Source organism: Ranitomeya imitator, chromosome 2 (genome assembly GCF_032444005.1).
Source record: "Ranitomeya imitator isolate aRanImi1 chromosome 2, aRanImi1.pri, whole genome shotgun sequence".
NCBI lineage: Eukaryota > Metazoa > Chordata > Amphibia > Anura > Dendrobatidae > Ranitomeya > Ranitomeya imitator.
This window is the reverse complement of record NC_091283.1, coordinates 583,916,685-583,932,147: the sequence shown is the minus strand read 5'-3', so window position 1 is coordinate 583,932,147 and position 15,463 is coordinate 583,916,685. Positions and strand designations below refer to the sequence as shown.

The 15,463-nt window shown below is 46.7% G+C and overlaps 1 protein-coding gene across 2 annotated transcripts in view; it reads right to left on the bottom strand.

Annotated features, from left to right (window-relative positions):
- CDK5RAP1 (CDK5 regulatory subunit associated protein 1) overlaps positions 1–15,463 on the bottom strand; it is a 105,642-nt gene that overhangs the window by 16,915 nt on the left and 73,264 nt on the right. For both annotated transcript variants that reach the window (XM_069752260.1, XM_069752261.1), the window contains one exon: positions 2,663–2,718. In XM_069752260.1, the coding sequence (XP_069608361.1) occupies positions 2,663–2,718 (56 nt within the window). The remainder of the gene's footprint in view (positions 1–2,662; positions 2,719–15,463) is intronic.

Here is a 15,463-nt window from a genome sequence, read left to right as displayed (position 1 = left end):
CTGACACTGCGCCGCACAACGCAAATGTGAACGTAGCATTTACTGAAGACCATGTAGCCACCTTGCAGTTTTGTAAAATGGAGGCAGGATGACAAACGACCCAGCAGGCTCCCAATGCCAGGGTCGAGTTAGCTGTAAGCCCGGAGGGAGGTGTTCTGTTCTTTGTTTTGATATGCTTCCATAATAGCGGACAAGATCCAACGAGCAATAGTAGCTCGGGGATGATAAAAAAGAATCACCACACTGGAATGAAGCTGGCCTGGAGATATAGACGCAAATCACTCTGATGAGGTTCAGATTGTTGTGGGACTGTTCCAGAGGATGGGAGGGTGCCGGACAGAAAGAGGTGAAGACAATTTCCTTGTTTAGATGACAGGACGAGACTATAAGGGTTTCCCAGGAAGATGGGGACATCATGAAAGGTGTCCTAAATGTCCATCAAAAAATGGAATTCCTGGGGTTCTATGGAAGATATCATATGGGGGGGGGGGGGGGGGGACTCCATTCGGAAGTGGCATACACGGACACACTTGTTCACTAATTTGAGGTCCAGGATGGGTCAACTATCTAAAGATAGGAATAGAAGCCTGTGATCAGCTCTCATGGAGGAACGAGAATAAAGACACCCCTTTGAAGGAGAGGCGTCCGTGATGGCCTTGAAGAAACCTGGAACAAGGGAGGGGATTCGAAGAAGTGGTCGTGGGACAGAGAAGAGAATTCTATTTTCTATCCGGAAGAGAGTACCTCTCTGACCCAGGCATCGTCGAACGCAGCGAGCCATTCATCCTGAAAGAGGAGACGTCTGCCCACCCTGAGAGGATTCCCAGGTGGGAATGACCCATCATGAGAAGAATCTGTTGGACCTGGCCCTGGAGGACCTGCTCTGGGTACTGCACGGTCATTAGAAGGGAGCTGGTTTAAGAGACTCACCTTCTTTCCTGTGGTGCTTCTCTTGACAGGTCAAACTTCCCTTGAGGAAAATTGTCGAAAAGGTACTGTTCTTTGTCTGATGGGATGTCGTCTTGGCCTGGGTTGCGGGAGCAGTGAACCCTTTCCCCCTGAGAGCTCCATTATGATTTGATCTATTTTGTATCCAAACAAGCAGGAACCATGAATAGGGGGGTGGACTTCTTAAATGCTAAATCTACATGCCATACCTTGAGCCAAATGACATTGTGAATGGCAATCAGGTTGCCGGAAGCCTGTGTGGACAGTAGACGGTGTCCAGGGAAGCTGAAAGATGGTATTTAACCGACCTAGGCGATTTGGTCAGCCAGATCGTCGGAAGGAGCCCACGCCAGGATAACGTGACCGGATTTTTTTAGCCTAGGCCGACACCGACTTTGACACCCATGTGGTGGCAAAGGAAGGGCACAAGGCTAAGCCTGTCATGAGGAGAGAGAGAAGCCAGGAGGCGATGCTGCTGAGGGGAAGGGTGCCACGCCAGCTAGGACAGAGCTTACCCAGTTTGGATGGTGAGGATTGTGGTCTGCTGGAGCCCGGCTGTGTGTGCCGCAGGGTCCCTGTGTCCCAGAAGAATCTTGAGTGACTAGCTGCGTGTAGCCCTACAGGAGAGAAACCTTCCCGAGGGTTCCACAAAGGTAAAATTGCTTCCGAAGGGGGAACGTCACGCATTTTCTCATGCAAAGCCGTTGGGTAGAGGGCAAACAATGGAAGAAAAAGAAGTCGGAGCAGAGAAAGGCACGAGGAGAGACAGCGAGCCGCTGATCAGAGAAGAAAAAGGGGTGTGGCTGTCCAGAGCGGCTAGATCGGGACTTAAATTAGAAAGGAAGGGGGGGGGGGGGGAGGGGTAGGAATTGGCATGGAGTGACGCAACTTTTGCTGGGGAGGTTTGTAGGTGTACACTGGTGGGAAGGAGCTAATTTTTATTTTTTTTTTGCATAGTTTTAGCCCCCTAGTGGCAGCAGCAGCAGCACACACCTGTGTCCCCCAATGAAGCAACAGCAATGATAACTTCATTCAAGGAGTTATCCACTTTCAGGAAAGTAGACCCCAAACTAGCAGATCCTCACTCTTCCTAGGTCCATCACCAATTCCGTGCTGCTGCTCCAGTTCTGTGTGTTTTTGCTACAGTGGTGACTTCAAGTTAACAACGTGCTGTACTGCTCTTGCCAGTCACTGAGCTTAGCAGCAGCGCCAAAGTTGACAGCATGGTCAATACCTGGCCTGAGCAGTGATGTGCGCACTTGAAGTGAAGTCATCACTTCATACAAAACACATAGCAGTGATAGGGTGCTGATGTTGGCCCCAATTAGGGTAAGGACCTGCTGAATTTGTTATTTTTGGAATTTTACACAGTTTGGGGCCCACTTTCCTGGAAATGGATAATTCCGTAATCATTTTTGCATTTCTATTTTTCTTGCCCTCCTTTCAAGCGCCACAACCATATTTTTTAAGTCACTGCTGCAGTGGTGGGAAGCCAGCACTGGCGAGTATGCATCTCTGGAATCAGGATGTTAAACTGCAAATTGACAATGTATTTGACATGGCAGGTTACCTGTAAAGAGGCCACTTAATAGGTGTTCTTATATGAAAGAACCTCTGAAATTCAGGCAGTTATTCCAGCATAATATAATCTCTGAGGCTGGAGTAAATTGATTACATGGAAGACATGAAATTACAAGAGGAAATGATAACAAACCTGGGATGTGCTCTCGAATATTTTGTACAAGTTCTAGGTAAGCTTCTCTTGTGTACCTGTGAAACAAACCAGGAAAAAGAAGAATGATAATATTTTAATGTGTTTTCACATTTCATCAAAAATTACGGTGGTCATTGGGTGGTAAAAGTGACCTGGGAACATGAGTCTTAGGCTGTGTGCATACGTTGCAGATTTTTCGTGTTTTTTTGCTATAAAAATGCATCCCATCATTTAGAATGCATACCGCAATTTTTGTTCACATGATGCGTTTTTTTTTCTGCTAAAAAAACGCATTGCGGTAAAAAACGCAGCATGTTCATTAATTTTGCAGATTTTTTGCGGATTTCCCACTATATTATTGCATTGGGAACCTCTGGAAAAATCCGCAAAAAATTGCACCAAAAATGCGGTAAAAACGCGAGAAAAACGCATGCGGATTTCCTGCAGAAAATGTCCCGTTTTGCTAAGGAAATTTCTGCAAGAAATCCTGAACTTGTGTACAAAGCCTTAAGGTCAGCAATATACTTGCCGTTAGAGTTGAGCGACCTTGACCTTTTTAGAGTCGAGCCGGGTTTCGCGAAACCCGACTATCTCAAAAGTCGGGTCGAGTGAAATCGGCCGATTATGGCGAAAAGTCGAGATCGACTGAAACACGAAACCCAATGCAAGTCAATGGGGCAGCATAGTCGGCAGTGAGTGGGGGCCAGGAAAACACCTAGAGTGCCCATTTTAATGTCAAAACCATCCATTCTTCTTAATGAAGCTTGTCAAGCGTAATTTACCTTATAATAATTGGAAGGCATTTGAAATTGGGGGTCATTTGGCTAAAGTTGTGGGGGGTAGGGCTGGTTCAAGTAATTAGTGGGCCCAGGAAATCTGGACCACGTCACGGCAGTGGAGCAGGGAGAGGTAAGTATTTAAACTTTGCAAGTGCTGTGAACCTGAGCAAGCAGGGGGGGCCCACTTGTTGGCATTGGCACTGGCCCCCTCAAAGTACAGCGGTGTGTTTGCACGGCGGGGGCGCCTCCCACCGGCAGCAACACTTTTGCATACTATGAGAGGCCCTGTGCCAGTGACGTCGCCAACTAGTATTCCTCCCCCCACCTGATGAAGGAATCTGCACTTTCATCTGCACCTTCCTCTTTGTCCCCGTGTAAGGTGGTATGGTATGCGGGAAGAGCAACCTGACTTTCAGCAGGGTCACAATGTTGTTGTGTAGCGTGCACGAGGAATGTTGCGTTATGGGTCAATGTACCAGCAGACTCATCTATCACTGGCTGGGCAATGGGCACGATGAAGTGGGAACACAGATATAGGCCCAAATAATAAAGTGGGCTAAATGCAGTTCAAAATTGGTAACACAGGAATAACCAGGGGGCATTGCAGTGGAGGACAACTGGAATGAGAGGCTGACACAGAGAGTAGGGCCAACTCTGTAAGTAGTCGAAATGCAGTTCAAAATTGGCAACCGTAGTAAACAGGCGGCACAGCTTTGTTCAGTGGAAGAGAACAGCAAGGAGTGGCAGACACCGATAGTAGGCCCCAACCCAACTAGTAGGCCAAATGCAGTCTAACATTAACAACTACTTAACGAGAGCCTGAAAATGGAATTTCAGGACAGGAAACCAGGAGAACAGCAAGGAGTGGCAGACACCGATAGTAGGCCCCAAACCAACTAGTACGCCAAATGCAGTTGTTCCATTTAACCACAATTTAATGAGAGCCTGAAGATAGAAGCTCAGGAAAGGCAACCTGGGGAACACCTTGGAGTGTAACACACCATCTCTCTCCACCCCATACCCATTTTGTAGGCCTAATGCAGTGTACTTTTCTACAACTACTAAACGAGAGTCGGAAGACCGAAGCAATGGCAAGGCAACCTGGGGAACACCTTGGAGTGTAACACACCATCTCTCTCCACCCCATACCCAATTTGTAGGCCTAATGCAGCCTACTTTCCGAAAACTACTAAATGAGAGCATGAAGATCGAAGCTCAGGAAAGGCAACCTGGGGAACACCTTGGAGTGTAACACACCCTCTCTCTACACCCCATACCCAATTTGTAGGCCTAATGCAGCGTAGTTTCCGACAACTACTAAACGAGAGCATGAAGATCGAAGCTCAGGAAATGCAACCTGGGGAACACCTTGGAGTGTAACACAACCTTTCTCTACACCACGGAAGGGCTGATTCTTAGGAAGGAAGGCTGTTGGAAATAAGCATTGCGCGTCCGAGGGTGATTATATTCTTATTAGGTATATACTCACCCTCGGACGCGCCCTGCTTCTTTATTTGTAATGAATGTTTATTTGCAATGTGGTTTTGACTTACTCTATTATTTTGGTAATTAATGATTTTATTATTTTCATTGTTTTGCATCTTCTTGGCAATAATATAAAGAAGACGCGACAGGACAACACTCGGTGGATGCCATATCTGTGTTTTCAATTTAAAAAACCTTTCAGTTAACTACTTGCAGGAGAAAGTTATTGTAGCTGGTGGCCATTTTTAGTACTGTACCAGATTTTAGTTGTATGTGTTTGTTTTTAATGTTAAAATGTCTGCATTTGATATCTCACCAGTATTTTCTTTTTTATAAGCAAAATACTTATTTTTTTATTTTATGATGTTGGTTCAAGGGGTACACGGGCAGCAGTAGACAGGTCAGTGGAGGCCTAGTGGAAGGAGGGACCGCAGACAGGCTTCGAAGCCCTAACATCATAAATTGGGCTGCCTGTAGGCAATTTAAAATTGGTTCCAGGGGAACACGGGCAGCAGTGGCCTGGTCAGTGTAGTAGTAGTTGAAAGAACGGACCGCAGACAGGCTTCGAAGGCCTAACATAACAAAATTGGGCTGGCTGTAGGCACTTTTAAATTGGTTCCAGGGGTACACGGGCAGCAGTGGTCTGGTCAGTGGAGGCCTAGTGGAAGGAGTGACGGCAGACAGGCATCAAAGGCCTAACATAATAACATTGGGCTGTTGGCAATTTAAAATTGGTTCCAGGGGTACACGGGCAACAGTGGTCTGGTCAGTGGAAGTCTAGTGGAAGGAGTGACGGCAGACAGGCTTCGAAGGCCTAACATAATAAAATGGGCTGGCTGTAGGCAATTTACAATTGGTTCCATGGGAACACGGGCAGCAGTAGACAGGTCAGTGGAGGCCTAGTGGAAGGAGGGACCGCAGACAGGCTTCGAAGGCCTAACATAATAAAATGGGCTGGCTGTAGGCACTTTTAAATTGGTTCCAGGGGTACACGGGCAGCAGTGGTCTGGTCAGTGGAGGCCTAGTGGAAGGAGTGACGGCAGACAGGCATCAAAGGCCTAACATAATAACATTGGGCTGTTGGCAATTTAAAATTGGTTCCAGGGGTACACGGGCAACAGTGGTCTGGTCAGTGGAAGTCTAGTGGAAAAAGTGACGGCAGACAGGCTTCGAAGGCCTAACATAATAAAATGGGCTGGCTGTAGGCAATTTACAATTGGTTCCATGGGAACACGGGCAGCAGTAGAGAGGTCAGTGGAGGCCTAGTGGAAGGAGGGACCGCAGACAGGCTTCGAAGGCCTAACATAATAAAATGGGCTGGCTGTAGGCACTTTTAAATTGGTTCCAGGTGTACACGGGCAGCAGTGGTCTGGTCAGTGGAGGCCTAGTGGAAGGAGTGACGGCAGACAGGCATCAAAGGCCTAACATAATAACATTGGGCTGTTGGCAATTTAAAATTGGTTCCAGGGGTACACGGGCAACAGTGGTCTGGTCAGTGGAAGTCTAGTGGAAGGAGTGACGGCAGACAGGCTTCGAAGGCCTAACATAACAAAATTGGGCTGGCTGTAGGCACTTTTAAATTGGTTCCAGGGGTACACGGGCAGCAGTGGTCTGGTCAGTGGAGGCCTAGTGGAAGGAGTGACGGCAGACAGGCATCAAAGGCCTAACATAATAACATTGGGCTGTTGGCAATTTAAAATTGGTTCCAGGGGTACACGGGCAACAGTGGTCTGGTCAGTGGATAATTTTGCTAGTGGTAGAGCACTGTTTGAGCTGGGGGGGGGGGAACTGTCTTGTGGCCGGCGGTACAGGCCCAGGGCCCCTCATATTACAATGGTGTGTCTGACGTTGGGTGCGCACCACCACCGCCAGAGACACTTTATTGTACTATGAGGGACCCAGTGGCAGTGCCGTCGACCAAAAGCGGGCACACCCACCTCTTCAGACAAACAGCACTCTCACGGGTGCTGGCGCAAAGTGGCGATACCACGGCCCCGTGTGGGGAGTTTGGCCATTTTGTTAGGAGTAAACATGTCGTATGCTGGACAATCAGGTGCAGAAAATTACGAGATTGGAAAAGTCATTCAGAATAGTCCACAGGCAAGACCTTTTCATAGGAAAGCTAGGTGTCAGCCGGGCAAGGTGGGGCAAAAGATTTCGAAATCCAGTTGTGGTTCATTTTAATGAAGGTTAGATCATCTACATTTTGGGTAGCCAGACGAGTCCTTTTTATAGTTAGTATTGAACCTGCAGCACTGAATACTCTTTCTGATAGGACACTAGCTGCCGGGCAAGCAAGCTCCTGCAATGCATATTCTGCCAATTCTGGCCAGGTGTCTAATTTGGATGCCCAGTAATCAAATGGGAATGACGGTTGAGGGAGAACGTCGATAAGGGATGAAAAATAGTTTGTAACCATACTGGACAAATGTTGTCTCCTGTCACTTTGAATTGATGCTGCAGTACCTGTCCTGTCTGCGGTCATAGCAAAATCACTCCACAACCTGGTCAGAAAACCCCTCTGGCCAACGCCACTTCTGATTTCTGCCCCTCTAACACCTCTGGTCTGCTGGCCCCTGGAGCTCGTGTGAGAATGATCACGGGCGCTGTGTGCAGGGAATGCCAGAAGCAAACGGTCAACAAGAGTTGATTGTTTTGTTGCTAATATCAGTTCCAAGTTCTCATGTGGCATAATATTTTGCAATTTGCCTTTTTAGCGAGGATCAAGGAGGCAGGCCAACCAGTAATCGTCATCGTTCATCATTTTTGTAATGCGTGTGTCCCTTTTGAGGATACGCAAGGCATAATCCGCCATGTGGGCCAAAGTTCCAGTTGTCAAATCTGCGGTTGTGCTTGGTTGAGGGGCAGTTGCAGGCAAATCTACGTCACTTGTGTCCCTCAAAAAAACAGAACCCGGCCTTGCCACGCCACCAATTTCCAGTGACCCCGGGAAAGCTTCCTCATTAACAATATACTCATCCCAATCATCCTCCTCATCCTCCACCTCCTCTTCGCCCGCTACCTCGTCCTGTACACTGCCCTGACCAGACAATGGCTGACTGTCATCAAGGCTTTCCTCTTCCTCTGGTGCAGACGCCTGATCCTTTATGTGCGTCAAACTTTGCATCAGCAGACACATTAGGGGGATGCTCATGCTTATTATGGCGTTGTCTGCACTAACCAGCCGTGTGCATTCCTCAAAACACTGAAGGACTTGACACATGTCTTGAATCTTCGACCACTGCACACCTGACAACTCCATGTCTGCCATCCTACTGCCTGCCCGTGTATGTGTATCCTCCCACAAAAACATAACAGCCCGCCTCTGTTCGCACAGTCTCTGAAGCAGGTGCAGTGTTGAGTTCCACCTTGTTGCAACATCTATGATTAGGCGATGCTGGGGAAGGTTCAAAGAACGCTGATAGGTCTGCATACGGCTGGAGTGTACAGGCGAACGGCGGATATGTGCGCAAAGTCCACGCACTTTGAGGAGCAGGTCGGATAACCCCGGATAACTTTTCAGGAAGCACTGCACCACCAGGTTTAAGGTGTGAGCCAGGCAAGGAATGTGTTTCAGTTGGGAAAGGGAGATGGCAGCCATGAAATTCCTTCCGTTATCACTCACTACCTTGCCTGCCTCAAGATCTACAGTGCCCAGCCACGACTGCGTTTCTTGCTGCAAGAACTCGGACAGAACTTCCGCGGTGTGTCTGTTGTCGCCCAAACACTTCATAGCCAATACAGCCTGCTGACGTTTGCCAGTAGCTGCCCCATAATGGGAGACCTGGTGTGCAACAGTGGCAGCTGCGGATGGAGTGGTTGTGCGACTGCGGTCTGTGGACGAGCTCTCGCTTCTGCAGGAGGACGAGGAGGAGGAGGAGGAGGGGGTGCGAACGGCTACAGCCAACTGTTTCCTAGACCGTGGGCTAGGCAGAACTGTCCCAAACTTGCTGTCCCCTGTGGACCCTGAATCCACCACATTTACCCAGTGTGCCGTGATGGACACGTAACGTCCCTGGCCATGCCTACTGGTCCATGCATCTGTTGTCAGGTGCACCTTTGTGCTCACAGATTGCCTGAGTGCATGGACGATGCGCTCTTTAACATGCTGGTGGAGGGCTGGGATGGCTTTTCTGGAAAAAAAAGTGTCGACTGGGTAGCTCGTAGCGTGGTACAGTGTAGTCCATCAGGTCTTTGAAAGCTTCGCTTTCAACTAACCGGTAGGGCATCATCTCTAACGAGATTAGTCTAGCTATGTGGGCGTTCAAACCCTGTGTACGCGGATGCGAGGCTAAGTACTTCCTTTTTCTAACCATAGTCTCATGTAGGGTGAGCTGGACTGGAGAGCTGGAGATCGGGGAACTAGCGGGGGTGCCGGTGGACATGGCAGACTGAGAGACGGTGGGAGATGGTATTGTTGCCGCCGGTGCCCTAGATGCAGTGTTTCCTACTACGAAACTGGAGATTCCCTGCCCCTGACTGCTTTGGCCTGGCAAAGAAACCTGCACAGATACTGCAGGTGGTGCAGAAAATGGTGGCCCTACACTGCCGGAAGGGATGTTGCGTTGATGACTAGCTTCATTGGCCGAGGGTGCTACAACCTTAAGGGACATTTGGTAGTTAGTCCAAGCTTGCAAATGCATGGTGGTTAAATGTCTATGCATGCAACTTGTATTGAGACTTTTCAGATTCTGCCCTCTGCTTAAGGTAGTTGAACATTTTTGACAGATTACTTTGTGCTGATCAATTGGATGTTGTTTAAAAAAATGCCAGACTGCACTCTTTCTAGCATCGGATACCTTTTCAGGCATTGCAGACTGAGCTTTAACCGGATGGCCACGCTGTCCTCCAACAGGTTTTGACTTTGCCACGCGTTTTGGCCAAGATACGGGCCCGGCAGATGGAACCTGTTGCGATGTTGATGCCTGCTGCGGCCCCTCCTCCTCCGCTTCAGAACTGCTGCCGCCTGCACCCTGTTCCCCCAATGGCTGCCAATTGGGGTCAAGAACTGGGTTATCTATTAACTCTTCTTGTAGCTCGTGTGCAACTTCGTCTGTGTCACCGTGTCGGTCGGTGGTATAGCGTTCGTGATGGGGCAACATAGTCTCATCAGGGTCTGATTCTTGATCAGCACCCTGCGAGGGCAATGTTGTGGTCTGAGTCAAAGGACCAGCATAGTAGTCTGGCTGTGGCTGTGCATCAGTGCACTCCATGTCAGATTCAACTTGTAATGGGCATGGACTGTTAACTGCTTCACTTTCTAAGCCAGGGACGGTATGTGTAAAGAGCTCCATGGAGTAACCCGTTGTGTCGCCTGCTGCATTCTTCTCTGTTGTTGTTTTTGCTGAAGAGGACAAGGAAGCGACTTGTCCCTGACCGTGAACATCCGCTAACGACGCGCTGCTTTTACTTTTACCAGTTTCACGAGAGGAGGCAAAAGAGCTAGAGGCTGAGTCAGCAAGATAAGCCAAAACTTGCTCTTGCTGCTCCGGCTTTAAAAGCGGTTTTCCTACTCCCAGAAAAGGGAGCGTTCGAGGCCTTGTGTAGCCAGACGACGAACCTGGCTCCACAGCTCCAGACTTAGGTGCAATATTTTTTTTCCCACGACCACCTGATGCTCCACCACTACCACTACCCTCATTACCAGCTGACAATGAACGCCCCCGGCCACGACCTCTTCCACCAGACTTCCTCATTGTTTTAAAAACGTTACCAAACGAACGGTATTTGTTGCTGTCACACAACTTACACGGTGAGCTATAACTTCAGTATGATTTAGCTACCCCTTTACAGGTGGGTGAGACCACAACGAAAATCAGCCACAATGTTACACACTCTGTTGTTGTTGGCAACAAATGAGATGCCACACACGCAGGACTGTCACTGAAGCGCAAATGTAAATATTTATCTCCCACTGATTTGTGTTTGTTTTTTTTAAAAGGGAGACTTCAGAAAAAAAAAAATAATAAAAAAAAATTATTTTTTACAGAAGAATTTATAAAACAAATAAAATGAAATGATTGTTTCAGGGAGAATTTAGGAAAAAAAAAAAAAAGGCTTTGTAGGGCCCACTGAGTGACAGATGACGCACACAGGAGTCAGGAGTGGCACACAAGCCCAGAGGCCAATATGAATCTCCCACTGATTGATTTAGTGATTTTTTCAGGTAGATTTTGGAACCCAAATCAAGCCAAAAAATTAATAGGCTTTCTATGGCCCACAATTGGGGAGAGAGAGAGAGAGATGGCACACCCAGGAGTCAAGACTGGCACACAAGCAGAAAGGGCAATATGAATCTCCCACAGATTTTTTTTTTTTTATTTTCAGGGAGACTTTAGAGAAAAAAAAATACAAAAAAAAACGATTTTTTTTCAGGAATAATTTAGAAACCAAATAAAATAAAATGATTTTTTCAGGGAGAATTTAGAAAACAAATAAAACAAAAAATAGGCTTTCTAGGGCCCACTGAGTGAGAGATGACGCACACAGGAGTCAGGAGTGGCACACAAGCCCAGAGGCCAATATTTTTCTCCCACTGATTGATGTTGTGATTTTTTCTGGTAGATTTTGGAACCCAAATCAAGCTAAAAAATAAATAGGCTTTCTATGGCCCACTGAGTGAGAGATGGCACACACAGGAGTAAGGAGTGGCACACAAGCCCTGAGGCCAATATTTTTCTCCCACTGATTGATGTTGTGATTTTTTCTGGTAGATTTTGGAACCCAAATCAAGCAAAAAAATAAATAGGCTTTCTATGGCCCACTGAGTGAGAGATGACACAGACAGGGATGGCACTCTAGCAGAAATGCCAATTTTAATCTCCCACAAAAAAAAAAAAAAAGGAACTGTCCTTCAATTACTATCTCCCTGCAGTAATCTCAGCCAGGTATGGCAGGCAGCAATAAGGAGTGGACTGATGGACAAATTAAATAAAAAGTGTGGACAAACAAACAAGATAGCTGTGCAGAAAGGAAAGAACAAGAGGATTTGTGCTTTGAAAAAAGCAGTTGGTTTGCACAGCGGCGTACACACAGCAATGCAGCTATCAGGGAGCCTTCTAGGGCAGCCCAATGAGCTACAGCGCTGAGAAAAAAAAAAAAAAAAAAAGGAGCTTCCACTGTCCCTGCACACCGAAGGTGGTGTTGGGCAGTGGAAATCGCTACAGCACAAGCGGTTTGGTGGTTAATGGACCCTGCCTAACGCTATCCCTGCTTCTGACGAAGCGGCAGCAACCTCTCCCTAAGCTCAGATCAGCAGCAGTAAGATGGCGGTCGGCGGGAACGCCCCTTTATAGCCCCTGTGACGCCGCGGACAGCAAGCCAATCACTGCAATGCCCTTCTCTAAGATGGTGGGGACCAGGACCTATGTCATCACGCTGCCCACACTCTGCGTTTACCTTCATTGGCTGAGAAATGGTGCTTTTCGCGTCATTGAAACGCGACTTTGGCGCGAAAGTCGCGTACCGCATGGCCGACCACGCACAGGGGTCGGATCGGGTTTCATGAAACTCGACTTCGCCAAAAGTCGGCGACTTTTGAAAATGTTCGACCCGTTTCGCTCAACCCTACTTGCCGTTATAACTACTCAGCTCCATACTTCCTGCTAAAGTCAAAAGTACAAAGATTTGCTGTCTTTGCTTTGAACAGAATACAGCTTGTCAGGCCAGCACAGCAATAAATGCAGAAGGTGGGGCTCAGCCTGCAGCTCTCAGAACAGTGTGCTCTAAATGGTGATATTATGGGACATAGTCAGTGGCAAAAAAGTATGGCGATGGCAAAGCATAAAAATGGCAACAAAGATGGCAAACAAAGCATACAAATAATATAAATCTGGCATTGCTGTAATAGCACCGACCCAAAGAATTCATCAGCCTTATCATTTATACCGCATGGGGAACTGCCCCCCCAAAAAAAAAATACTTATTCCTGTACTGCGTGCGGTCTAATTGTTTATTCTACCTCCCAACAATCGGAATAAGGTTCGGCTCACTTTTAACCAGCGCTCTCTGCTAAACACTTGCGTGAGGGTTTTCCGTGTAAATTCACAAAGATCGCAATTCAGACAAAATCCCAGATGGAACCACTCACTTAGGAGGCAGATGGAGCCACTTTGGACTGGTCTGTGTGGAAAAGATGGATACCACAGTATCAGACGTCAAACGGAGTACGAAGTGTCTCCATTTGCCTCATTATGATGGGGGATTCCGCTGGGGGTTTCGTTTGAAACGCATTTTCATGGGATTTACATGGAAACCCAGACGAAAGTGCTCAGCGCAGAACACAAAAATGTGATCCCAGCCTTATTCTGGAAGCGAACAAAAATGTTATGTATCCCAAAATTTTACCAATAAAACTCCGAATTTATACCTCACAAAACCAGCCCCCTCAGGTCAATCATCTGTCACTGGAAAGATCGGGGTTCCCTCATTACTGGTAGAACAAAGATTCTAAAAAAGCGACATGGCTGAAGCCCACTCAAATAAAAATCCAGTGAATTCTGCACTCCGAAATTCAAATGCTCATCTCCTTTTGAGCCCCACTGTGCCTAAACCCCAGTACGTGGCCACATGATTGCCATTATTGTAGTGGAGAGAGAATGCTTAACTTACAGAGTGCCTGTCATCAGAAGTACAATGTGGGGGGCGCTACATTGTATGGAGGCACAATGTATTGGTCGTGGATGTTACAAAATAGCTCCTGCTGCCATAGATGAATTCATTGAGAGGTGCAATTTTTACAATGGGGTTACTTTTGGAGTTCTGGTACCTTAGAGGCTCCGCAAATGTTGCACGTAAGCTATTTTAGCAAAATCTGTGATCTAAAAAATAAATAGGGCTGACTCCTTCTCAGCCCTGCGTGTGGCCTAACAGTAGTTTCTGACGACATATGGGGCATCACCGCATTCGGGAGTTTGTGCAATAAATTATGGGATTCAGTTAAACACTTGCAGGAAACACAATTATGGCACATTTTTACCACTAAAATGTCATATTTCCAAGTCTCAATATTATAAAATTCTGTGAGGCACCTACGGGTTCAAAATACTCACTAAACCCCTAGATGAACTCCTTAGGCAGTAAAGTTTCCAATAAGGGGTCACAAGGGGAGATTTCTGCTGATCTGGCACCTCGGGGGCTCAGCTAATGGAGCCCACAATCTATTCAAATGAAATCTGCATTCTAAAAGACAAGCAGCGCTCCTTCCCATCTGATCCCTGCCAAGTGCTCAAATAGTAGCATACAACCACATATGGGGTACTGCCACATTCGACAGAAATTGAATAAAACATTGTAGGGTCCAATTTCTTCCATTACCCCTCGTGTAAATTATAATTTTGGTACGAAAACAGTATTTTAGTGGAAAAATACTTTTTTGTTCTCACATCTTAATGTTATAAAGTTTTGTGAGGCACCCGTAGGTTAACCCCTTAATATTTTTTTGTGTGTCAAAATGGCCATGTGAGGGCTTGTTTTTTGCGAGATGAGTTGTACTTTTGAAATACGCATTTGGTTTTACCATGTTTTGTACTAGAAAACAGGAAAAAAAAAACAAGTGCGGTGAAATTGCAAAAAAGTGCAATCCCACACTTGTTTTTTGTTTGGCCTTTTTACTAGGTTCACTAAATGCTAAAACTGACCTGCCATTATGATTCTCCAGGTCATTACGAGTTCATAGACACCAAATATGTCTAGTTTCCTTTTTATCTAAGTGGTGAAAAAAAATCTAAACTTTGTTAAAAAAAAAAAAAAAAAAAAAAATTGCGTCATTTTCCAATACCCGTAGCGTTTCCATTTTTTCGTGATCTCGGGTTGGTGAGGGCTTGTTTTCTGTGTGCCAAGCTGATGTTTTTAATGATACCATTTTGGTGCAGATATAATCTTTTCATCGCCCGTTATTGCATTTTAATGCAATGTCACGGCGAGCAAAAAACGTAGTTCTCGTGTTTTGACTTTTATTCTTGCTACACCATTTAGCAATCGGGTTAATCCTTTTTTTTTTTTTTTTTTGATCGGGCAATTCTGCGATTCTGAAGGCGGCGATAGCAAATATGTGTAGGTTTGATTTCTTTTTAATTGTTTTAATTAGGATTGGGGCGAAAGGGGGGTGATTTGAACTTTTTTTTACTTTTCGCATGCTTCAATAGTCTCCATTGGAGACAAAAAGCTGCCATAACTCGATCGGCTCAGCTACATACAGGTCAGCGCTCAAAGCAAGTCGGCAGTGAGAACCATAGAGGTCTCCAGGAGACCTCTGGTTGTCATGCCAACCCACCAGTGACCCGCGATTACGTTATGGGGTCACCAGAGGGCAGATTTCAGGCGCGATTGCTAGGAGTGCTTGTTAAATGACGCTGACAGAATTTGACAGCGGCATTTAACGGGTTAATAGCCGCGGGTGAATAATGATTCCACCTGCGGATGTTCCGGGCACATGTCAGCTGTTCACAACAGCTGACATGTGCCGGTAAAGATGTGGGCTCACCACCAGAGCCCACATGAAAGGGAGGGAGTCCGACGAGGGCGTACTATTATGCCC